The following is a 26333-nucleotide window of genomic DNA, read 5'->3' on the forward strand; positions in this document are numbered from 1 at the left end:
ACCATAGTAGCTTTTCAACTTTCTACCCATCATCCCCATCCCTGTTCCCTGCATCCCCTAAGCAGACACATGTCTACTCACACAGAGGGGCCATGCTGATTCTCAGGAAGCCCTGGTTGGTTGGAACAGTGTGTGGTTGTTTATTTTTCTAACAGGTCCAGGAGGCCAAGGTGACCGAAGTGAAAATCAACGAGGCCCGAGAGCACTACCGGCCAGCAGCTGCCAGGGCCTCACTGCTCTACTTCATCATGAACGACCTCAGCAAGATCCATCCAATGTACCAGTTTTCTCTCAAGGTGACTTATACCTGGAGTTTCTTGCCTGGTTATAATAAAGCAGTGTCATATTGCCAATGCAGCTCTCTGTGAGAGCTTATCCATGTCAAATCATTAGCTATGGCAGGTCTGTAAGATCAAAGCCAGGAGAGCAGCTATGTTACCTTCAGACATCTCTTACCATCCTCATCTCTTTAATTGGGTCTTACATGACTCATGGGTAATTTTGACTAGAACAGAACAGGACACCACAGCAAGTCTTGGCTCATTCTTTCAGTAGGCACACATGATATGGTGGGTACTATGCTTACTGAATGTGTGGAAGATGATACCGAAGAAATATGAGAAGTGATCCCTGTCCCCAAATAACTTAAAATATAATAGACAATCAACTGTGTCACTTGTATTGATTAAAGTCCAAAGCAGGCAATAATAATACACCAACTTTAAATTAGTTTTCTTATGACCCTAATATCCCCAAAGCTCCTGCCTTATGATTGTTGAAATATTCCTAAAACCAAAGATGTTAGCAAATTGTAAAAGCTGACTAAACTTATCTTACTCATGAAAAAATAAAGACCTATAAATTTTTAGTGCATCTCTGAAAGTACATCTTTCTCCCCTAGGGCATTCACCAAAAGACCACAGTTGAAGAGGCATTAGGAGGTAGTGAAGCATTTCTAAACCTCTTTGGTTTGACCCAAGAAAGAAGACAAGCATACATATATACACAGAGAAAGAGGAGAGACCATATGTATATAGACACATGGAGATTTCACATACACGCAGTCACACACACACACACACACAGAGAGAGAGAGAGAGAGCGCACACCCTTCAGATCTGTGAAGTGTTTTCAGCTAAACCACCATGTGGAGACCAAGATGGCGGGGATGGTGACGCGCAGATGAGAAATCAGAGGGCCTCCAGTTCCTGGGGCTCATTTGGTTGAAGATGGCATTTAATCATTTCCCAATCTTTTTCTTTTAACTCAGAGTCTCTGCAGATCGGATGAACTGTGTTTATAATATTTTATGTTTTTAAAAGAAACCCAATACTTGGCCTCATATTTCGTTTAAGGCGACACAGGAAAGAATTATAAAATCTTTTAAAACAGCATAAAAGTTGGCATGATAAGCCTAATAACCGTAGGATCACCTCCCTAGTTCCAAGAGTAGTTGAAATTTACTATAGGTATCCATCAGAAGCCTACCACAGTGACTCTTTCTGAAAACAAGAAATTAGATGAGGCCCATGACAATCTGTGTTCAAAAGCATGTTGTAAGATATTTGGCAGCAACAGTGTCCGGATATAGGAAGTTCTGAAGCTCCATTTTTAAAGTTGGGGAGTTGGAGTTTGGGTCACCGTACCAATATTAAGAATTGCAAAAACAGCTGTTCATTGACCAACCTGATCATTAAAAGCAAGTTTAACTGCTTTATGATAAGTAGCTGAAGTAAGGGTGTTCAAAACCATCGAAACCACAATGCATTTAGAAGCCTTCTCTGATTTGAAGGAAAATGGACCACTGTAGTTTCCATGGTCTTGGCTTTTGTCTGGGGTTAGATTTTGCGGTTCCCCTTCCTGGCAAAGAAAGAAGAGGTTCTCTTAGAGTATGGAAACCCCAGATAGGCCAACGTGGCAGGAACTGTTCATCCCAGCTTTCAAAAGTCTTTTGAGCAGGAATATATTAAAATATGTGTGTGTGTGTGTGTGTGTGTGTGTGTGTGTGTGTGTTTACACATGCAAAAACTCTTCAAGAGCCAGGTTTTGAACTTGGAAGTTTATAACATAGTTAAGATGGAACTTAAGTGGCAGTAAAGTAATTTTTCTTCAGGATTTAGCCAAAGGCAAGGCAAAGGTTAAAAAGACACATTCACAGGGTGCCTCAGAGGGAAAGACACCTCACTGGGGTCTCCTGCAGATTGATGGGAGGCCCAGCTCTCTGTATTGTGTGCATTCTGCAGAGAGACATGGCTGGGGGAATAACACTTCTCAAAATAGAAGAAGCTTGCATCAGATAGGCAGAGGCGAAAATAACACAGCATTGGTCTCAAATCGGAAGCCCAACAGCCTATTGTCCTGTTTTCTTTGGTCCTTGGAGGACTTTTCAAGTACTTTAATTGGTTGCCAGCATTGAAAAATGAGGAGAAGTTATGTAAGTTCCAAATTATGGCTTCTCGTGAAGGTTTGGAAGATTGACAACGCTGAGCTCACATCCCACGTGGCGTGATTTTGCTGGAGCCAAGGGATGCTGTCCCCCCTAGACTGGCATGTGCCTCCAGTGTTGCCACAGTCCTTGTGCCTCCCTGTTTGGTATTAGACACCTGGCCCCTGAAGGCATTGAGTTTGATACCCTCGGTCTAGAGCATTGCTCATACTTTGCCTAAGTTCTTTTAGGCATTGGCAGGACACAGTCATCCATCCAACAAATATTATTTTAGTGCTCACTATATGTGAAGAGATGGGCTAGATTTGGGGACATGGAAGAGAGTGAGTAAGGCCCGGGTCCCACTATATGTGCTCATAACCTGGTAAAAAGATGAAAAATACCAAACATATGAGACAATGGATAAAGGCCCTACAAAAAATTACGAAAGCTGCTGAATATATGTGAAGGTAGTTTGAGTCAATGATAAGACCCCGTTGGCAGGAGAAGGAACCTTCTGGAGAATGCTGTGGAAGTGGGATCAGGCCCAGCACCAGAGCTGTTCTGACACCAGAAGTAAGAAGAAGAAGCTTTTTGGGTTTTGTTTCTTGTTTTAGGACAGAAAAGAAAAAGAGAGCCAAAGTTAGTTTAATGTAAGGAAAATGCTAAATGTACCTAAGTTTTAAATTATTTTTAATATCTTTTCCTGAATTGTGAATCACTTTGTTTAAACTTAAATAACTAGAGCTTCTTTACTGATTACTGCTATTTTGATAAAGAGAGAGCTTTAGGGAACAGCCATAGTAACTGCCAGGAGAAAGCTCTCCACTCTGTCTCTATGAAACTGTTCTGGAATCTTCCCAAACCGCTCTCTGTGGTGCTGGGGGGACATTATCAGCCTCTAATGAGCTATTCTTCCTATCTAAAATCTGTCAAGCAAAGGTAACCATCACAATGGATTAGGTTGAACATGGGCAGAAGATTTTGCAAAGATCATTAAAACTAAATAAAGAAGAAAGGCTGCAAAGGCTTTGTGAACAAGAAACACCCTGGAACCATGGAATGGAGAGAGAAATTCACATTTTCCTGCTTTGCAAATGAAGAGATATTGAGACTCAAATCTTATCTGGTTTCCATTAATGTTCAGATACTTGGTGGTGTTAGAAAGACTTAAGATTTTTTTTTTCTTATCGAAGCCACAAAAGGAAAATAGAGAAAAGGCTGGAAATTTGCATAACCCCAAATTGAAAAGTTTCAATTTTATCTTGGCTTGTATTTTCTTCTGTTCTGTTTTTGTTGTTGTTGTTTTGTTTTGTTTTTTTTCTTAGGTTATTTTGAGACAGGGTCTCACTCTGTTGCCCAGGCTGGAGTGCAGTGGCACTAGCATAGCTCATTGCAGCCTCAGACTCCCGCTTCAGCTTCCCAAGTAGCTAGAACTACAGGTGTGTGCCACCATGCCTGGACAATTTAATTTTTTATAGAGACACGGCCTCGCCACCTTGCACAGGCTGGTTTTGAACTCCTGGCCTCAAGTGATCCTCTCAGCTCTACCTCCCAAAGTGCTGAGATTACAAGAATGAACCACTGCACCTGGCCTTGGCTTTTATTTTCTTTGTTTGTTCTATTCACATCACATTTAAAATGTAACATTCCAAATATTTACTTTTTTAAATAGTCAATATCTAAATTTAAAACAATGGAAAACTGATTAACATGATTTTTATATTAGATTATGCACATAATGTATAGTTCAGAAGATGTAACCAAAGCAGGCTATGCGCCCCACATTGCAGGAAGGGTCCATGAGAAAGGAGGCTGCCTGCAAGGACTCACTCGTCTTATCACTGCAGAGGCATATATGCTTATAGCTATGTGATAATTCACATGAGCAAACTAAGAAAAGATAATAGCATGTTTTCTTGTTACCATTGTCCTTCTTGGCAGGATATTTTGGGAAGACATTTCTTTGTTTTTTTGTTTTGTTTTTCTTTTTGAGACAGAGTCACTCTGTTGCCCAGCCTGGACTGCAGTGGCACCACCTGGGCTCGCTGCAAACTCCACCTCCCAGGTTCAAGCGATTCTCCCACCTCAGCCTCCCGAGTAGCTAGAATTACAGGCATGCACCACCATACCTGCTAATTTTTGTGCTTTTAGTAGAAACAGCGTTTCACCGTGTTGGCCAGGCTGGTCTCAAATTCCTGACCTCAGGTGATCCACCCACCTTGGCCTCCCAAAGCACTGTGATTACAGGCATGAGCCACCATGCCTGGCCTTGGGAAAAAATTTCTATGGGCTGGAAAACGATCACATTCTTCTCAGGTAAGACCACCAATATATAGTAAGAGGGCTGTGTACCTTACCAGTTTCCTGCTTTCTGTCCCCAGGCCTTCAGTATCGTCTTCCAGAAGGCTGTGGAGAGAGCTGCTCCTGACGAGAACCTCAGGGAGCGGGTGGCCAGCCTAATAGACAGCATAACCTTCTCTGTGTACCAGTACACCACTCGCGGGCTCTTCGAGCGTGATAAGCTGACCTACCTTGCCCAGCTAACCTTTCAGGTAAAAATGGATTGAAGAAGTTTCCAGAAAACAGGTTATTTTTAGTGCCCAGACAGCAGGTGTTAAGAAACTTTCTTCTTTAAACATCACTTCCCACAGCATGTCCAGACTGTCTTTGGATAGAGGCATCACACAAGAAGGTCCAATATGGTGTATGCATCTGCCCCCACCATTTCCCACTTGTGGCAGACATACTTAATCCATCATTGTACTTTTTCTTGCTGATCCTGGATGATCTAAGATCTTCCTCAGCACAGCCCTCCAGCAGCCACTACCAATCAATCAAAACGGGCGCTGAAGATGAAACTAGATGAAACCATACCAATAACTAGATGCTTTTTGAAATGCTGTAAGAAATTTGGTAGATTATCCATCATTGTTTATTTACCTTTAGATTGCAAGTTTACTGATGCAGCCATCCCCTGCGATAAGAAATTGCGCAGGTCTTTCCACAACTGTAGCAGCCTTGGCTTTAGAAAGTTTTTAGTAACGTTGATTCTCAGGGGTTTGGGAAGCAGGGATTTCCGATGTTGCTGCATCTTTAAGAAGAAACCTTTGTCTTCTAGTTATTCTCAACATCAAAAAACCGTGAAAATTTACTTCCTTCTTCTTCTTTTTTTTTTTTTTTTTTTTGAGATGGAGTCTCATTCTGTTGTCTAGGCCGGAATGCAGTGGTGTGATCCTGGCTCACTGCAACCTCCACCTCCCCAGTTCAAGTGATTCTCCTGCCTCAGGCTCCCAAGTAGCTGGGATTACAGATGTGCACCACCATGCCAAGCTAATTATTATTATTATTATTTTCCTGTATTTTGAGTAGAGACGGAATTTCACCATGTTGGCCAGGCTCGTCTTGAACTCCTGACCTCAGGTGATCCACCCACCTCGGCCTCCCAAAGGGCTGGGATTACAGGTGTGAGCCATTGCATCCAGCCTCATTTACTTCCTTTTACATGTCCCTCTAATCATTTAGAATTTGAATTTTTTCCAACATGTAGCACAGACTAATTATCTCAAAGGTCCTTTCCAATTCCAAAAGTCAGATATCCCATCATCACTTGTGTGCTGACTCTGTTTGCACCTTTCAGGGTCTGCCTGAGTTCATGGGTAAGTGTTGCTGTGCCTCATCCCTCACCCCCTGTATTCCCCACTCCAGCCCAGCTGACAGCTTGGCCTTTGCAAAAAAAGAAATGTGGGCCCCACCTCTCAGTGTGAACCATGAGCTCAAACCAAGCCAAATCCTTTTCTCTCCCCTGTACACAGCTCACTAATTCCCATTTCAAGTCTCTGCTTTTTCCGTCTCCTACTCCATGGAACGTCTCCTCTTCTGTGAAAACACCCCATCTCTTAGCTTCTCCAAGACCCAATCCAAAACTACTTATAGGAAAGACACATGCACACGTATGTTTATTGCAGCACTATTTACAATAACAAAGGCTTGGAACAACCCAAATGCCCATCAATGATAGACTGGATAAAGAAAAGGTGGCACATATACACCATGGAATACTATGCAGCCATGGAAAAGAATGAGTTCATGTCCTTTGCAGGGACATGGATGAAGCTGGAAACCATCATTCTCAGCAAACTAACACAGGAACAGAAAACCAAACACCACACGTTCTCACTCATAAGTGGGAGTTGAACAATGAGAACACATAGACACAGGGAGGGGGACAACACACACCAGGGCCTGTTGGGGGGTGGGAGGGAGAGCATTAGGACAAATACCTACTGCACAGTGGGCTTAAAACCTAGATGACGGGTTGACAGGTGCAGCAAACCACCATGGCACATGTATATCTATGTAACAAACCTGCACGTTCTGCACATGTATCCCAGAACTTAAAGTAAAAGAAAATAAACTACTTATAGAAAGTGTAGTCAAATTAGTTTCTTCCTGCCCTTCACTTGCTGATAACTCCTCTCTTCTGTAACTCCTTTAGCATTATGGATTCCTATCCGCATTTCTAGCTGCCATATATTCATACGTCACTTTGACATTCTCCTCAGATCATGTCATTTGTATGCGTCATCTGCTCAATTAGATTGCAGAAACATACTCCATGGCATTTATGATTGATATGTCATAAATGCTTATTAACCAAGATATAGTCACTCACCGCGTGCAGTTAAGTCACTCCGATGTTTGGGGTGAAAATAGATAGACACGGAAGTAATGTGTGTGAATATGCACTTCCTTCCACTCTACCCTCACTGAACAACCAAAATTGATGGGCAAACTCTAGTATTAGAGGCGGTAATAATTATACTGAGTAACAACCCCTAAGGTTTCTAGGACTCTGGCTACAAGCTAAAGAAATGCAGTGTCATTTCTCCACGTTGCAGATTCTCCTCATGAACCGAGAAGTCAATCCAGCGGAGTTGGATTTCCTGCTTCAATCTCCAGTGCAGACAGGCACCGCCAGCCCCGTGGAGTTCCTCTCACATCAGGCGTGGGGAGCTGTCAAGGTGAGTATTGACCCCTAGAAAAAAGCCGAGCTGTCATCTCTCAGAGTTTACCTCTGACACTGGTCCCCATGAAGTCAGCAGGGCTCTCTTTTGGAGTTCAAGCACGGAGCTGTGTTAAACATGGGCACATCCCGTTCCTTGTGTCCCCACAGCAAGCTCATCTTTCCTGGGCCTGCAGAGAAGCAGCAGGTGTATGCTGGTGTATGAGGGCTCTGCCTCCAGGGTGTGAGGAAACAGGAAGTTCCCGTGAGCTCCCCTGAGTCAGCTGAGCTGCTTTTCACCTACCAGGGCATAAGGCTGGAACATGGGCTCCTCGGTGAGTCCCTGGGGTTGATGTGGAGAGGCTGCCACAGCATTTCCATAAAACAGCAGGTGCCAGGGCTGTATTCAGGCATCTGAATCCTAACTCAGACTCAAAGCAGGAAAGCATTTCAGCCTGGGATGCTCAGCAATTAATAACAGCTCTTATACATTGAGTGCCTTGGAAATGCGTTACCTTATTTAATTCTCATATCCACCTGGGCAATAGGTATTATTTGTTCCCGTTTAACACAGGAGGAAACAGGTCCCATGCTTACCGGAAGCCCAGGACACAAATTTTGGTCTGCCTGATGGCGGAGCCTATTTTCATTCCATGTCATGCAGCTTAGTTTAGCTGCGATTCTATGAGTGCTGACAAGATCACAAACTCTAAGGTTCTTTCAGTGGGTACTATGCCTGCAATTCACAGATCCTGACACCATGCCTGGCAGGGAATGCTGGGTGAGGCAACGCCAGCTCGCTCCGGAGTCCAAGCCTGCACTCCCTGTGGGCAGTTGAATGAGCACCCATGACAGGCGTCAGCGCCATGTGAGGAATAACATCTGTATAAGACGAATCTTGTTTATGATCTCCCGTGTTTATTGCATTTTATAGATGTTTAGCAGCACAAAGAAGTAGAAGAGTAAAGTCATATGATTGGCTTGCTTTCTCTTTTTTTTAATTAACATGGTTTATTTTGAGACAATGATTCATATGCAATTTTAAGAAATAATACAGAGATATCCCTTGTACCCAGTTTTCCACAATGGTAACATCTTGCAATACTATAGTACAAGAACACATCTGGGAAATTGTCATTGATACAATCCAGAAAGTTCCGTCATTAAAAGGACCTCTCATGTTGGCCTTCTATAACCACAACAACATCTTCCCTTACCCAGTTCCCAATAGCTACCAGCCATGAATCTGTTCTCCATTTGTATAATTTTCTGTCATCTCAAGGATGTTACATAAATGGAATTATACAGCATATAACCATGTGGGATTGGTGTGCTCATTTAGCATGATTCCCTCGATATCCATCCAAGTAGTTTTACTTTATAACTAAAACCTAGAACTTAATTATTTATATACCTGCTGTCCCCTTCAAGGGAGTCATCTCAGGAAATTCTAGGCTCATTCCATTAATGCAACCATTGCTCAAAGATAGTTTTCTAACTTCTTTTTCAGAGCCTGTATTGTTTTAACCAACTTTAGGACTGTATCTAAATCAAGAGTTGCCTCGCTTTTTCTGCAAAAGGCCACTTAGTAAATGTCACCATCTTCCCATCGTCACATGGCTGTCTTCCCTCGCGAGTCTCTGTCTCTCTGCTTCTTATAAGGGCACCAGTTATATTGGATTAGGGCCCACACTAGTGGCTCCATCTTAACTTGATTACATCTACAAAGACCCTATTTCCAAATAAGTTCACATTCACAAGTCTGGGAGGTTAGTTCTTCAGTATATATTTTACTTTGGAGGGACACAGTTCACTCCATAGCAATTATGAGGGCCACTTAGACTTCGCAGGCCAGACTCTGTAGCAGCTACTCAACTCTGCCAAAGCCATACACAGTATGTAAATGAGTGGACATGGCTGAGTTCCAATAAAACTTTATTGACAAAAACAGGTGGTGGGCTGGATTGGGCCTGCAAGCTGTAGTTTGCCAATCTCTGATCTAAATAATAAAGTTGTAATTTGATTTTTATTTACTTTTATTTGTCATTCTGGGCCCAATCTGGTGAATGAGAAGGGAAATAATATCCTGGGGAAAAAATAAGGGGGAACTCCATTCGCAACAGAAACCCAAATTACAAAGTTACGAAATGCTGGAGAATGATTACAATAAATGCCGAGAAGTGGAAACCATCCATTTTCCTGGGCTGCATAAGATACAAATGAATACACACACTTTACAGTAGCACTGTCCAAAAGAAATATAATGCAAACCACTTAAGTATTTTAAATTTTCTATAGCTGCATTAAAAAATGCTTTTAAAAATGAATAAAATTGACCAGGCATGATGGCTCACGTCTGTAGTCCCAGCACTTTGGGAGGCCAAGGTGGGCAGATCACCTGAGGTCAGGAGTTTAAGACCAGCCTGGCCAACATGGTGAAACCCTGTCTCTACTAAAAGTACAAAATTAGCCAGGTGTGGTGGCGCATGCTGTAATCCCAGCTACTTGGGAGGCTGAGGCTGGAGAATTGATTGAACCTGGGAGGCGGAGGTTGAAGTGAGCTATCACGCCATTGCGCTTCAGCATGGGTGACAAGAGTGTAACTCAGTCTCAAAAAAAAAAAAATGGATAAAATCAATTTTAGCAAGATATTTTCTTTAAGTCAATACTGCCAAAATATTATCTCAATATGCAGTTGTTATAAAATTATTACTGAGATATTTTGTATTTTTATATGAAGGCTTTGAAATCTGCTGAATATTTTTTAAACTTACAGCTCATCTCAATTCAGATGCCAAATTTTCATCCAAAACATTTCTATTGAGATTTCATAAAATTTAGAGTTAAAATGGTTGATTCATATACCCAAGTTGTTCCAACAATCTTTAGAAGTTTCCAATTAATAAAACAAGTCCTGTTTTCTACACTTGAATTGTAAGACCATTAAAATTAAATGCAATTAAAACTTCAGTCTCTCAGTCCCACCCGCCACATTTCAAGTACTTGGGAGTCACTCGTGGTCAGTGGCTACCTTGTAGGACACTATGGCCCAGAGCTAGAGAACAATTTCTCGTGGTCTGATGCCTTTATGGAAAATAAGTTAGTTCTCTAAAGCAGTTCTGAATGAACCCCTCTGCAGAACTGGAGCAATGATGGAGATGAACTAATTAACACAGGCTCTGGAGTCAGACATCCCTGGATTCAAGTTCAAGTTTGTTCCTCTGAGCCTTGGTTTCCTCATCTGCAAAATGGTCATCGTAATACCTTCCTCACAAGGCTACGTAACATACAGAGCAGGCCGGGCGCGGTGGCTCAAGCCTGTAATCCCAGCACTTTGGGAGGCCGAGACGGGCGGATCACGAGGTCAGGAGATCGAGACCATCCTGGCGAACATGGTGAAACCCCGTCTCTACTAAGAAATACAAAAAACTAGCCGGGCGAGGTGGCGGGCACCTGTAGTCCCAGCTACTCGGGAGGCTGAGGCCGGAGAATGGCGTGAACCCGGGAGGCGGAGCTTGCAGTGAGCTGAGATCCGGCCACTGCACTCCAGCCTGGGCAAGAGAGGGAGACTCCGTCTCAAAAAAAAAAAAAAAAAAAAAAAAAGATACAGAGCAAATGCCAAACCAATGGAAGCTGATTGGTTATGGTTGCTGTATTTGTTTCCTAGAGGTGTTCTAACAAAGTACTACAAATGGTGTGGCTTAAAACAACAGAAATCTGTTCTCTCACAGTCGTGGAGGCTGAAAGCTGAAATTAAGGTGTCGGTGGGGCCACGCTCCCTCCAGAGGCTTTAGGGAAGGATGTTTCCTCGCCTCTTCCAGCTTCTGGTAGCCCCCGGTATCTTTTGCTTTGTGGCAGCATAACTCCAGGGTCTGCCTCCATGTTCACATCTTCACGTGGCCGTCTTCCCTCTGTGAGTCTCTGCCTTTCCGCTTCTTTTTTTTTTTTTTTTTTTTTTTTTTTTTTTTTTTTGAGACAGAGTCTTGCTCTGTCACCAGGCTGGAGTGCAGTGGTGAGATCTCGGCTCACTGCAACCTCCGCCTCCCGGGTTCAAGCGCTTCTCCTGCCTCAGCTTCCCAAGTAGCTGGGATTACAGGCGTGCGCCACCACACCCAGCTAATTTTTATATTTTTAAGAGAAATGGAGTTTCACCATGTTGGTCTTGATCTCTTGACATCATGATCCGCCTGTCTCGGCCTCCCAAAGTGCTGGGATTACAGGCATGAGCCACTGCACCTGGTCCTTTCCACTTCTTATAAGGCCACCAGTCCTATTCGATTAGGGTCCACACTAGTGACTTCATTGTGACTTGATTACATCTCCAAAGACTCTATTTCCAAATTTCCTCAATATATATTTTGGGGGGACACAATTCACCCCACAACAATTATGATGATTAATCGCCCAACTATCTGGTGTCTACGTGTTGTCGTTGATATGGATTGTACCACGTAGAATTTGTCCAAAGAAGGAAGAACTTTCAGGACCTGTGAGTTGTGCAGTTGGACCAAGTCCAGTTGCCACCCTTTTTTTTTTTTTTTTTTTGAGACGGAGTCTTGCTCTGTCGCCCAGGCTGGAGTGCAGTGGCCGGATCTCGGCTCACTGCAAGCTCCGCCTCCCAGGTTCACACCATTCTCCTGCCTCAGCCTCCCGAGTAGCTGGGACTACAGGCGCCCGCCACCTCGCCCGGCTAGTTTTTTGTATTTTTTTAGTAGAGACAGGGTTTCACCGTGTTAGCCAGGATGGTCTCGATCTCTTGACCTCGTGATCTGCCCGTCTCGGCCTCCCAAAGTGCTGAGATTACAGGCTTAAGCCACCGTGCAGTTGCCGCTCTTTATATTACCCCACAAAGCCCTCTGCTGCAAAAGTTACAAGGAATAAATGATTCACAAGCACTCTTCAGTGCTTTCATTTTACAAAGCTCCACCCAAAACCTACGTACAATTTCGTTTCGTTCCTCTTTTAACAAAATGGATTGTTTGGTTCGCCTTGCCTTGCTTCACTTTGCTTTTTTGTTTTGTTTTGTGGGCGAAGCTCATCTGGCTGTTCAAAGGCTTTTGCCAACTAGAGGAGCTTTATCTCTCGATATGAATTTGTTAGGAAGAGCAGCAAAGTCCAGACCCATCCAACTCAAGCACAGCACAGGATGTGAGCAGGTGAAACACAGTACATTATGTAGAACTCATTGCCAAAGCCTTTGATGAAGGCTCTTTTTAAGTGTTTGGCTGGGTTTTAGCCTAAAGAAACAAAAAAAGGATAATTGAATAGGACATGATTTAAAAAAAAAAAAATTTAAGCATTCTGTCTCATGAGGAAGACTAATTGCCTTGTTTCCCCAGAAGAACTAATAAGCAGGTAATGAATAAAATCTTTGTGATAAAATACTGCTTTTATTAATGTCCTTTGTAAGGGTTTTTTAGGTCCTATCAAATGCAGAACTTTCAGGTAATGGGCATGTTCTGTTGTTCATTAGAAAATCTCATCTGCGATGAAGGCCTTTGTTAGCCTTTGAAAAGGCCCCTCACTACCACTCTGGTTGCCAATTTAGCTCAGTTGTATTTTGCTACACAGTCCAAAGTAATTAGGTTAATTAGTCATTCCCATTTAGCTTATTAGAAGGCTAGAAATCCCTTTTCCTCATTTGGAAGATTAAATGTTGCAATTGTATTCAATCTAGAGCTTCAAGAAAGTGTGTTTCAGATCCAGCCCTGGCAGCTGGGAGCACTGATCACAGTGTAATTTGCCCAGTTTTGTGGAGACGCCAGGGGGGTTGCAGGACTGCAGAAGGGTTAATAATGATGCAAACTGGGAAGAGGGGGTGAGTGGCTGCCTGGAAGAAGATGAAAGTCAGCTCTTCAGCACAGAGAGAAATAATTACAGCAGCTGCAGCTTTCTCAGCCTGTCAGGAGCCCTCCTGCTGGCCAGGCAGATGTCAAATCTTATTAACTGAGCATTTCCTAAGTGCCAGGCAGCACCCTGCTAGGTCTAAGGTGACAAAGAGGCCTACAAAAGTTCTTGCCCGCAGGGAGCTCACAGTCTTGTGGGAGTAACAGACAAGTAAACCAGCAGTTGCAATTCAGTAGCCACATGAGCCCCCAAGGAAGGCAAAGGGAGAGCTTTGTAGCCTTCAAAGCACTTGTATCTACATTACAGTGTGAGATGTGGCAGACCGCATGACTTGGCCTCATTTTCCAAATGAAAAAAAACACTCACAAGGGTTTTAAAACAGGTTCCAAGTCCATTGGCTCAAAAGTGGTGGTGCTGGGGCCAGAACTCCAGTCCCCCGGTGCCTCCTGCTCCACTCCCTCCACACACCACTCCGCGTGACTTACCCGTACCAATGAAGGATCACTCCCTGCTGTAAGCGATCAGGGTGAAACTGGGAAGCCACAGAGCCCATGTAAAGGAATATGTAAAGCTAGGACGTGTATTCATTGCCACGGGACAAAAGCCTCCACAAGCCCCGGTCACATGCCTCTGTCCTTCTCCAGCTGTTCCTATCAGTGGTAAGGCAAAAGACTCTGCAGCAAACATGCTGCTTCCTATCAGGCCCTACACTCCCCTCCTCCTTGCTTTAGCTCTTCTCGATTCTTCCCCCCACCCAAAAAAAAAATCCCTTTCCTTCTCTCTACCTCTATCTCTGCCCAGCAGAATTCTACATACCTACCAAGGCCTCCCTCATCTCCTTTCTCCCTAAGCTAGGACTGCAGGCTCCGTGAAAGGCTTGTGTTTTTTTGTTGCTGTTGTTTTTTCCTATTGTCTTTCCCAGTATCTGGCAGGTAGTAGGAACTGAATGAATGTCAAAAGAATGAATGAATGAATGAATTCGTCCAAATAGAAAGATGATATTGGGTTCCTAAAAACTCAAGGCACTGTGGTAGGTGCCTTAGACACAAAGTCTTGTCTAGCTTTTCACGTCATTGGGGAAACCAGGCATTCAGGCACAGTTGAGTAATGAAGGCAGGACTGCAGGTAATTAAGTATCTAAGTGAGTGATGTTGATGTAGGCACTCTAAAGAAATAGAACAGACCTCCTACACACACACGCCCAAAATATGGTTTCAACATTAAGACTGATGATGCTACATACATACTAAAAGGGTATGAGAAAGTTTATTACTCAGATAACGTGGTTTTCTAGGAAGAGCAGAGGAGCTCCCAAGCAGACTGCAAATGGCTTGAGAGTGCCAGAAAAGGAGACTGCCTTGAGTATTATGATGCTTCTGGGGTGGGGCCAGGGCAAGGGTGTCTGTGCATGGGCAGGGGCTTGCCTGGTACAACTTCCCTCCTGCACCAAAAGAGGCAGTGCCCAGGGCAGAAGAGGAAGAGGAAAGGATGAGATTTAAAAGCTATCAGCAGTCAAACATCGAAAAATGAAGTCAAACTCTTTATTAAAGATGTCAACTCTGCAAGTAGCTCTAAGTCAGGGGAGTCCAATCTTTTGGCTTCTCTAGGCTACATTGGAAGAAGAAGAATTGTCTTGGACCACACATAAAACACACTAACACTGGAGCCGGGCATGGTGGCTGATACCTGTAATCCCAGCACTTTGGGAGGTCGAGGTGGGTGGATCACCTGAGGTCAGGAGTTCAAGACCAGCCTGACCAATATGGTGAAACCCTGTCTCCTCTAAAAATACAAAAATTAGCCAGCCGTGGTGGTGTGCACCTGTAGTCCCAGCTACTCGGGAGGCTGAGGCAGGAGAATTGCTTGAATCTGGGAGGCGGAGGTTGCAGTGAGCCCAGATCGTGCCACTGTACTCCAGCCTGGGCGACAGAACGAGACTCCGTCTCAAAAACAAAACAAAACAAAAACACTAACACTAATGACAGTTGATGAGCTAAAAGTATATATATATATCACAAAAAAACTATAATGTTTCATGAAAGTTTATGAATTTGTGTTCGGCCGCCTTCAAAGCTATCCTAGGCCGCATACGGCCCAAGGGCAGTGGGTTGGACAAACCTGCTCTGAGTGGTTTACAAAAGGATGGGAGGTCTACATGTTCTGCATTAGGAAAGATGGCGCGAGGGAGGTTGCAGGTTTTGAACTGGTCTTTCACAGCTTGTAGAGCCTTAACATGTAACAATCGTGACCAGCACAAGAAAAGGAAGAAGTAGAATGTGGCAGAAAAGAAAACAGGACTTTACATACGGTGGAAGTAGTATGAACAAGGAAATGAGTTGGGAATGAGTCAGGCACATTTCCAAGGTTGGGGGCAGATATGCTCAGAGTGGGACCGAGTAGGAGGACACACAGCTTACTGGACAGATTGAAGAGAGGCACCAAATGAAGAGATCTGGCTACCAAGTTATGCATTTGGACAGAATCCTTACAGAAATAGACAACCCATGGACATTTTAAAAGTTGGCGTTAACACAGAGCACATGAATAATTCTAGAAACATTTTGAGAGGTGAACTGACAGGGTTTGGTGGCACAGTGAGTTTGAGGAGGAAAGGGAGAAGTCACTAACTTTAGGTGTCCAAGCTTAAGACCAGAATAACCATAATGCCCCTTCTTGTCCCTCTTTTCCATGTACACGCTTACAGGCAGGTGTGGCTCAGTCTCTGCTGCTAATAATATTCCAAACATTTTATATGCTAAATCTTGTGTATTATTGGGGCACTTCGCTAAGCTGCCCAAAATTCTTCCTCTTCCTTGATTTTTCCTGGGGGACGATCCAAAGTTCTAGACAAGAGGATAAATGAGACAGAATTGTGTAGATAAGATCGTCTGGCCCCTCAGTCCCCCAACACAATGCAAATGGCAGCTTTCTGAAGAAACTGCCTTTCAGATTCTCTGAAACTTCCCAGGTACTTTCCTCAATGGAAGAATTCTGTAATCTGGATCGGGACATAGAGGGATCTGCTAAGAGCTGGAAAAAGTTTGTGGAGTCCGAATGTCCTGAGAAGGAGAAGCTCCCACAGGAGTGGAAGAACAAGACAGCCTTGCAGCGCCTCTGCGTGATGAGAGCCATGCGGCCCGACCGGATGACCTACGCCATGCGGTAGGAAACAGGGTGGTGGAAGGCCCAGCACAGGCACGGGGCAAGGGCAACCTCAGGACAGCCGGACCAGCAGGGCTGATCTCCAAAACCATGTGTATATAGTAGTTTCCTGGAGCTAGAGGGTGGAAACAGAAATTAACTAAATAGGCCAGGTGCGGTGGCTCACGCCTGTCATCCCAGCGCTTTGGGAGGCCGAGGCGGGTGGATCACAAGGTCAGGAGTTCAAGACCAGCCTGGCCAAGATGGTAAAACCCCGTCTCTAGTGCAAATACAAAAATTAGCTGGGCATGGTGGTGGGCACCTGTAATCCCAGCTACTCAGGAGGCTGAGGCAGCGAATTGCTTGAACCCGGGAGGCAGAGGTTGCAGTGAGCTGAGATCGCGCCACTACACTCCAGCCTGTTTGATAGAGTGAGACTCCATCTCAAAAAACAAAAAAACAAACAAACAAACAAAAAAAAACGGGAAATTAAATAGCCATAGCCATGAGGAATCTCATTGGTGTGATGTAAATGTTCTAAAACTGGGTTATGGTAAAGACTGTACAACTTGGTAAATGTATTAAAAGTTATTGAATAGTATACTTAAAATGGGAAAATCCTATGGTATGTCAATTATACCTCTTAATAAAGTTATTTTTAAAAGAAAAAAGAAGTTGTAGGCCATAGACTCTATACTGGATAGGAAAGGAGTGACTAGAGTAAGGTCATGATAGCAGAATACCAGGAAGGGCCTGGGCACAGTGGCTCATGCCTGTAATCCCAGCACTTTGGGAGGTCAAGGCAGCAGATCACTTAAGGTCAGGAGTTTGAGACCAGCCTGGCCAACATGGTGAAACCCCATCTCTACTAAAAATACAAAAAAAATTAGCTGGGCGTTGTGACACATTCCTGTACTTCCAGCTACTCAGGAGGCTGAAACAGGAGAATTGCTTGAACCTGGGAGGCAGAGGTTGCAGTGAGCCGAGATTGCACCACCGCACTCCAGCCTGGGCAACAGAGGGAGACTCCGTCTCAAGAAAAAAAAAAAAGAAAAAAAAAGAAAGAAGGAAAAATACCAGGGAGGCCAAGCTACTGAAATTCCTCCATTCATAGTGGCCCCAGTACGGGCAAAGAATAGGTGAAGTCAGGTTAGATTGCTAAGGATAAAAGACTTTGGTCAAAGAGTGGGATGTTCCCATTTATGTTTCCTGACATTTAACAAGTTCCCAAATAATGGCAGCGATGAGCGTGTGGCCATAGAATTAGGTTACTAAAGGAGGAAGAAACAAAAATCACTTGAGCTGAGGTCACTAAGAATCTCCAGGATTGTCCACATGGATGTTGATGTCACCCAGGCTGAAAGAGAAAAAGTCAGTGCAAGAGGAGAGTGACTGAAGGGGAACAGATGACACTGATGTACAGGGGCAGTGGTGACACAACCAGGGGAAATGAGCCTCTGAGGAGCCGCAAGAGTGGGGAGGGGCCAGGCACAGTGGCTCACGCCTGTCATCCCAGCACTTTGTCAGGCTGAGGCGGGAGGATCACGAGGTCAGGGGTTCGAGACCAGCCTGGCCAACATGGTGAAACCCCGTCTCTACTAATAATACAAAAATTAGCTGGGCATAGTGGCATGCGCCTGTAGTGCCAGCTGCTCAGGAGGCTGAGGCAGGAGAATCACTTGAACCTGGGAGGCGGAGGTTGCAGTGAGCCAAGATCACGCTGCTGCACTCCAGCCTGGGCGACAGAGCGAGACTCTGTCTCAGAAATAAATAAATAAATAAAAGAGTCAGGAGGGAATGGCTTGAAAACAGTAGCGGGCAGTGAGCTGGACCCTGAGTCCGCATGCCAATTCTAAGGCAGGTGTAGGAGAATGAGCCCAGTCAAGAAGGCTACAGGGAAAATAGTATTCCTGGGGGAGAGTGCAAATCTGTTAAGACCAGGAACTGGGTCAGATTTTCAACAAGTGGTTATAGCTATGAAGATTTGTTCAGCATAAAATGTGACACTTTGGACAGGAACACTGGTAAGTGGAGTAAGACGAAAGGAGAGAGAATAATAAAACATGAAAGAATAGGCTGGGTGCGTTGGCTCACGCCTGTAATCCCAACACTTTGGGAGGCTGAGGCAGGTGGATCATGAGGTCAGGATATCGAGATCATCCTGGCCAACATGGTGAAACCCCATCTCTACTAAAATACAAAAAAAAAAAAAAAAATTAGCTGGGTGTGGTGGCGGGTGCCTATAGTCCCAGCTACTAGGGAGGCTGAGGCAGGGGAATCGCTTGAACCCGGGAGGCAGAGGTTGCAGTGAGCCGAGATTGTGCCACTGCACTCCAGCCTGGGGACAGAGCGACAATCTATCTCAAAAAAAAAAAAAAAAGAGAGGGAGAGAATAGTGTACTGTAGGGCTTTAAATCTTGGGCAAGGGTGGGAGATAGCAGGGAGAGAACATATGGAGGATTTATCTTACCAGCTTTCTGAAGGCACTGCCGCTAACAGTGTCCTCATGGGTGGGGTGATGTGAGAAGCCACCAGGCTCCCCAGAGGGAGTCAGCAATGGCCTGCCTGGATGGGGCTTCAGAGGGAGCCCAGATCCAGGTGAGCAGCTCGGCAACTAGCAGCCCAAGGTTGTGTGTTGACTTAATAAGCAGTGAACTTGGAACCAGTCCCAGCTCTATAACTACCTAGCCCATGACCTTGAGCATGTTCTTTCATTTCTATAGGCCTCCATTTCTCAAATGTTACCATTTTGTGGCTGCTATATATGTATAAATATATGTGTGTTTTTTTTTCTGGCAGAGATTTCATTGAAGAGAAGTTAGGAAGCAAATACGTGGTGGGAAGAGCGCTAGATTTTGCAAATTCGTTGGAAGAATCGGGACCAGCCACTCCCATGTTTTTTATCCTGTCTCCAGGGGTGGACCCACTGAAGGATGTAGAAAGTCAAGGTGAGAAAGGCTTCCTCTTGGAGCCAGGGCTGCAGTTGTCCCGTGCACTTTCATTTTTGGGGTCTACTGATTTATCTCTTCTGGATTCAAGCTTCAAATATGCAACACTGCAAAACATACAGAAGTCAGGGTCATTGCTGAAATAAAATCAGAAGATCACCCACCAGGGAGAGAAAGAGCCACTCTGGGCTGTAAAAGGCAGAACTCACAGTCTCAGTTTCATGAGGAGGCCTCATCCCCTCCACTCCTCCTCACCCATCCCCTTATCTTAGCCAGAGGAATCTTTCTGGAATACTAGTATGATCCTTCCACAGGGCCCCACAGTGTGGCGATTCCTCAAAGACCTAGAGGGAGAAATGCCATTCGACACAGCAATCCCATTACTGGTTATACACCCAAAGGAATAGAAATTATTCTATTAACATTATAAGGATACACACATGTATGTGTTTGCTGTAGCACTATTCACAATAGCAAAGACATGGAATCAACCTAAATTCCCATTAATGATAGACTGGATAAAGAAAATGTGGTATGGCCAGGCACGGTGGCTGACCCCTGTAATCCCAGCACTTTGGGAGGCCGAGGTGGGTGAGTCACCTGAGGTCAGGAGTTCGAGACCAGCCTGGCCAACATGGTGAAACCCATCTCTACCAAAATCACAAAAATTAGCTGGGCATGGTAGCAGGCGCCTGGAATCTTAGCTACTCAGGAAGCTGAGGCAGGAGAATCGCTTGAACCTGGGAGGCAGAGGTTGCAGGGAACCAAGACCACACTGCTGCACTCCAGCCTGGGTGACAAGAGCAAGACTCTGTCTCAAAAAAAAAAAAAGAAAGAAAGAAAATGTGGCACATATATACCATGGAATACTATGCAGCCATAGAAAGGAATGAGATCATGTCCTTTTCAGAGACATGAATGGAGTTGGAAGCCATTATCCTCCACTAACTAATGCAGGAACAGAAAACCAAACACCCAATGTTCTCACTTAAAGTGGGAGCCAAGTGATGAAAACACATGAGTACAAGGAAGGGAAGAACACACACTGGGGCCTGCAGAGGGGGTGGGGGAGGAAGAGCATCAGGAGGAATAGCTTAATGGATGCTGGGCTTAATACCGAGGTGCTGGGATGATCTGTGCAACAAACCACCATGGCACGTGTTTACCTATGTAACAAACCTGCACATCCTGCCCATCTACCACTGAACTTAAAATAGAGTTAAAGAAACAAAAAAAAGAATATTCAGCATGTCCAACTTCAAAACCAGAAAAAAAGAAAAGATAAGGGGTGGTGGAGACCAAGGTTTTATCAGGCAGGTGAAGCCTCCAAGTAGCAGGCTTCAGAGAGAATAGATTGTAAGCTTTTCTTATCAGACTTAAAGAGTCTGTCCTGGCCGTGCGCGGTGGCTCACACCTATAATCCCAAAACTTTGGCAGGCCAAGGCAGGCGGATCACCTGAGGTCAGGAGTTCGAGACCAGCCTGACCAACATGGAGAAACCCCGTCTCTACTAAAAATACAAAATTAGCCGGACATGGTAGTGCATGCCTATAATCCCAGCTACTCGGGAGGCTGAGGCAGGAGAATCACTTGTACCCATGAGACAGAGGTTGCAGTGAGCCAAGACTGCACTCCAGCCTGGGCAATAAGAGCAAAACTCTGTCTCAAAAAAAAAAAAAAAAAAAAGAGTCTGTCTTCAGTAAATCCAAAAGAAGGGAGGGTATAATGAGGCATGTCTGACCCCCCCTTCCCATCATGGCCTGAACTAGTTTTGCAGGTTAATTTTGGAATGTCCTTTGCTGAGAGAAGGGTCCATTCAGAACGGCTGGGAGGCTTAGGATTTTATTTTTGGTTTTAATGTCTAGTATTGATTATGGAATGAAAAGAACGAATAGCATATGCTTTGTGCCTCGGGGGAGGAGAGATAAAGCTAACTAGGCCCTAAAAAATGAATAAAATGTGCATAATAAAATCAGTAATAGAAAAGAATTAAAAATGAAAAGTAACAGCCCCCAGCTGCAGCCCTCCCGATATCCAGTCTCCCTTCCCAGGCCCTGTGCTTGTGTCCATTTCTGAATTTAGTTCTTTTGAGAATTACTTTTCATTTCCTAGTAATAACCTTATATCACCATTTTTGTATTTAGCAGTTTTAAAGTATCTATTCCTGATATGAAAAACAAGGATTTAGCATCCACTGTGTTCTCTCTGTGTCGTCTTAGATTCTGTATGTGTCTGTTTGGCACTGAGGCATCACAGGGCCAAATGCATTAGCTACACAGTCTTCCCTCCACATATATGCTGCGGGGACTGGGAAGTATTGGTTCCAGTCCTTGCATATCCAAGTCCTGTCATCGGCCCTGCCATTTGTATATGCAGGCTTCACATCTCTCAAATACTGCTGTATTTTCATCTGAGTTTGGTTGAAAAAAATCCATGTATAAGTGGACCCACACAATTCAAGCCTGTGTTGTTCAAGGGTCTACTGTACTCTCTTTTTATGTATTCTTCTAAAACAAATTTTTTAATTGACAAATAATAATTGTACATACCAATGAGACACATAGTGAAGTTTCCATTCACATAATACGTAGTTGTGAAATCAGGTTGATTAGTATCGTGAGCAGTACAAAGTCAGACATAACCAGGTCCATGGACATTTGTGTCTTTCTACAGTATCAGTCTTTTACTGATGCTATTCCAATCATAAAAGCCACAGCTTTATGGAGTTCCCAAGGAGGTAATTCTTCTTAGTATTTCCCATTTACGCGGTAGTCAGAGCTGTAGGGACACAGGCTCAAGCCATTCCAGAAGTCAGTCGATATTGCAAACCCTACCTAATGGTATACTAAATCAATATAAATGTTATAGATTAAACATTCCACATCAAACGAAGTAACATCTAGCATCCAGAGAAAGGGGGTAGGAAAATGGGTTCATGAAACAGTCCAAGGAGAGCAACGTGGACAAAAAGAATCTCCTGTCCTGGTCTGGGCAGTCCTTTAATGAACCATAAGGAAGAGTCTTTGATGTGGGTAGAGCCTTCGAGAATGCCGGGTGTTTATCACAATTAACAGCAAGACCAGTGTCTGTCAAGATGGCTGTTTTGAGCTGGTGAAGTCCTCTGGTGAGGACTGATAGTGGGAAAGTGTGCCTGGTTATGTCCTTATCTGGTTGGATGCAGTCTCTACTGATTAGGCAAACATCTGGTCCCTGTTGGTACGATGCCTTTTAAAATGTAAGATGGAGTCATTTACTAAGATGGAATTACTTATGCTCCATATATTAGCATATCCACCAACTCAAACATTTAATCATTTCCTTGTGTTGGGAACATTCTATATCCACCTTCTAGCTACTTGAATCTGTATAATATGTTATTGTTAACTATAGTCTTGATGCTCTGGCATTTGTGGCCTCACCGACTGGAGAGGGACTGCTGCTCCCAAAGCTAGCCAGTTCTTAGCGACCACAAAAGGCTCACCTGGGAATATGCCTTTTGTAAGCAAAATAACCATCCAGAGCCCACACTCCCAATCATCCCCTTTATCTAACTCACGTACCAAGCCAACATCCCCACTGGTCTAAATCAACCCGGAGCCAGATACTAGACTAGTAAGGACAGTCCCTGTGACCCCAAACCACGAGAATTACTCAAATTAGCCAGTCTTGAACTGTTTCCCCTGCCTTGCCTTGTGTTTCTCAGGGAAAACCCCAATAAAGACCCTGGCCTACGATTTCCCCTTGCTCCTTCCTGCCTCTTGACCAACCTGGTGCTCCCCCATGTGGCTTTGCATATATGGTGCATCCCCTGCTCTCAGGAAATGTAAGGAATAAAAATCTTTCAGTGGCATTTGCCCCTCCATGACATCATCCAAATTCCTCCATCAACAAACATCCCACAGGTACAAATGAGACACGCTGCTGCCCACCAAGACTCTCCTCGTGCTCCCAAATTTTTCAACAGCTGCACTGAGATATAATTCACAAAGCATACAATTCACCCATTTAAAGTGTGCAATTCAAAGCATTTTAGGATATTCATAAGGCTGTGTGGCCATCACCATATGCTAATTTTTGAAACTCTTTTTTCGAAACCCTACGTCCACTAGCAATCATTTTCCATGGCATCTCACCACCTCCCCAGGCTGAGTCAGCCATCAGTTTACTTTCTGTCTCTAAATATGTGCCTATTCTGGATATTTCATATAAATGAAATCATATACAATGTGCTTTCTTGTGATGAGCTTCTTTCATTTAGCATAATATTTTCAAGGTTCAACCATGTAGTATCATGTATCAGAATTACATTCTTTCTTATGGATGGGTAATATTCCATTGTATAGCTGAACCACATTTTACCTGTCTATTCATCTGTTGATGGACATTTGGGATATTTCATCTTTTGGCTGCTATAAATGATGCTTCTATGAACATTCATGTACAAGTTTTTGTGTGAACATGAGTTTCAGTTCTCTTGAGTATATACCTGGGAGTAGAATTGCTGGGTCAGGTGGTAACTTCATGTTTAACTCTGAGGAACTGCCAGACTGTTTTCCAAAACAGATGCACCATTTCACAATCCCAACAGCAATATTCAAATTCCAGTTTCCCCAGGTCTTCATCAACACTTATTATCCATTATGATTAGAGCCACCATAGTGGGTATGCAGTGGTAGCTCACTGTGGTTTGGATTTGCATTTCCCAAATGATGGTAAGTGTCCTTTTTATGTACCTATTGGGCATTTCTCCATCTTATTTGGAGAAATGTCTATTCTAATCCCATTTTTAAAATTGGGTTACTTGTCTTTTTATTGTTGAGTTATAAGAGTTCTTTATAAATTCTATATACAAGTTTCTTGTTAGATATATGATTTCCAAATATTTTCTCCCATTCTTTGGGTTTTCTGTTTGATTTTTTAATGGTATTCTTTGAAGCAGAAAAGTTTTTATGTTTAAATGCAATTTATCTATTTTTTCCTTTGGCCACTTGCATTTTAATATTATATCTGAAAAACCATTGCTAACCTAAGGTCACAAAGATTTACTCTCCTTTGTTTTCTTCTAAGATTTTTATTTTTTGTTATTATGTTTAGGTCTATAATCCACTTTGAGTTAATGTTTATGTAAGGAAAGGGTCCAGCTTTGTCACTTGACATGTAGATATCCAATTGTCCCTGCTCCATTCGTTGAAAAGACTGTTCTTTCCTGGTTAAACGATGTTGGAACCCTCATCAAAAGTAGACCATCAATGTAAGAGCTTATTTCTGGACTATTATTTCTATTCCATTGATCTATATGTCTATCTGTATGCCAAATAACAGTCTCAATGACTATAGCTTTGTAGTATGTTTTGAAATCAGGAAGTGTGAGTTCTTCAGCTTTGTTCTTTTCATGATTGTTTTTGCTACTCTGGGTCTCTTACATTTTCTTTTTTGTTGTTGTTTTTGTTTCCCTCATTCTTGCTGTCATCTTACATTTTCATATAAATTTTAGGATTAGCTTATAAATGTCTGCCAAAATAATAAATGCAGCTTGAATTTCAGTAAGGACTGCACTGAATATGCAGGTACATTCAGAGAGTATTGCCATCTTAACAATGTAAGTCTGATCAGTGAACATGGATTGTCTTGCCATTTATTTAGCTTTCTTTAAGCTCTTTTAACTATGTTTTGTTGTTTTGAGTGTACAAGTCTTGCTTTTCTTTTATTAAATGTATCTCCAAGACTTTTTTCTTTTAGAATCTGTTGTAAATGAAATTGTTTCCTTAATTTCAGCTTCTCTTTACACACTGATCTTCTTTAAACTTGCTGAACTTTCTTGTTAGTTCTAATAATTCTTTTTAGTGAATTTCTTAGGATTTTCCAGATACAAAACCATGTTATCTGCAAATTCAGATATTTGTGTTTCTTCCTGTTTTATCCGCACGTGTTCTTTTTTTTTTTTTTTTTTTTTTTTTTTTTTTTTTTTGAGGTGGAGTCTCACTCTGTCACCAGGCTGGAGTGCAGTGGTGCAATCTCGGCTCACTGCAACTTCCACCTCCCAGGTTCAAGTGATTCTCCTGCCTCAGCCTCCCGAGTAGCTGGGACTACCGGCACATGCCACCATGCCCAGCTAATTTTTGTATTTTTTTAGTACAGATGGTGTTTCACCATGTTGGCAGGATGGTCTTGATCTCTTGACTTCGTGACCTGCCCACCTTGGCCTCCTAAAGTGCTATCCTCATATGTTCTTATTTCTTTTTACCTAATTACCCTGGCTAGAATTTTCAGTACACTGTTAGGTAGAAGTAGCAAGTTCAGACATCCTTGTCTTGTTTCTGATCTAAGGGGAAAAAAATTCAGTCTTTACCATTAAGTATGATATTAGCAGTGGATTTTTTGTAGATGTCCTTTATTGGATTGAGCAAGTTGCCTTCTATTCCTAGTTTGTTGAGTTCTGCTTTGTTGTGAAAAGTTGTTGGGTTTTGTCAAATGCTTTTTCTGCATTTTTTGTAGTAATAAGATAGTTTTTTCTTTATTCTATTAATATTGCATATTATGTTATTGATTTTTAGAAGTTAAACCAACCTTGCATTCCTAAGATCTCAATCAGTACTAGTATATAATTCTTTTTATGTATTACTAGATTCAATTTGCTAACATTTTGTTGAGAATATTTACATGTATATTCACAAGGTATATTAACCTGTTGTTTTCTTTCTTTGCAATGTCCTTGTCTGTTTTTGGTATCAGAATAATGCTAATAATCTATACATCAGAATTATTTGGGAAGTATTCCCTGTGCTTTTATTTTTTATTTTTTGAAAGATTTTGTAGGCTGGGTGCAGCGGTTCACACCTGTAATCCTGGCACTTTGGGGAGGCCAAGGCGGGCAGACCACCTGAGGTCAGGAGTTCAAGACCAGCCTGGTCAACATGGTGAAACCCTGTCTCTACTAAAAACACAAAAATTAGCCAGGTGTGGTGGC

General features: G+C 43.2%; 1 protein-coding gene across 2 annotated transcripts in view; it reads left to right on the top strand.

Moving 5' to 3' along the window:
* Nucleotides 1-26333, top strand: part of DNAH9 (dynein axonemal heavy chain 9) — a 374175-nt gene that overhangs the window by 292036 nt on the left and 55806 nt on the right. For both annotated transcript variants that reach the window (XM_005582917.5, XM_065532787.2), the window contains 5 exons: nt 156-296; nt 4810-4980; nt 7327-7449; nt 16246-16439; nt 19218-19366. In XM_005582917.5, coding sequence (XP_005582974.3) covers nt 156-296; nt 4810-4980; nt 7327-7449; nt 16246-16439; nt 19218-19366 — 778 coding nt within the window. The remainder of the gene's footprint in view (nt 1-155; nt 297-4809; nt 4981-7326; nt 7450-16245; nt 16440-19217; nt 19367-26333) is intronic.

This window comes from Macaca fascicularis, chromosome 16 (genome assembly GCF_037993035.2).
Source record: "Macaca fascicularis isolate 582-1 chromosome 16, T2T-MFA8v1.1".
Classification (NCBI taxonomy): Eukaryota; Metazoa; Chordata; class Mammalia; order Primates; family Cercopithecidae; genus Macaca; species Macaca fascicularis.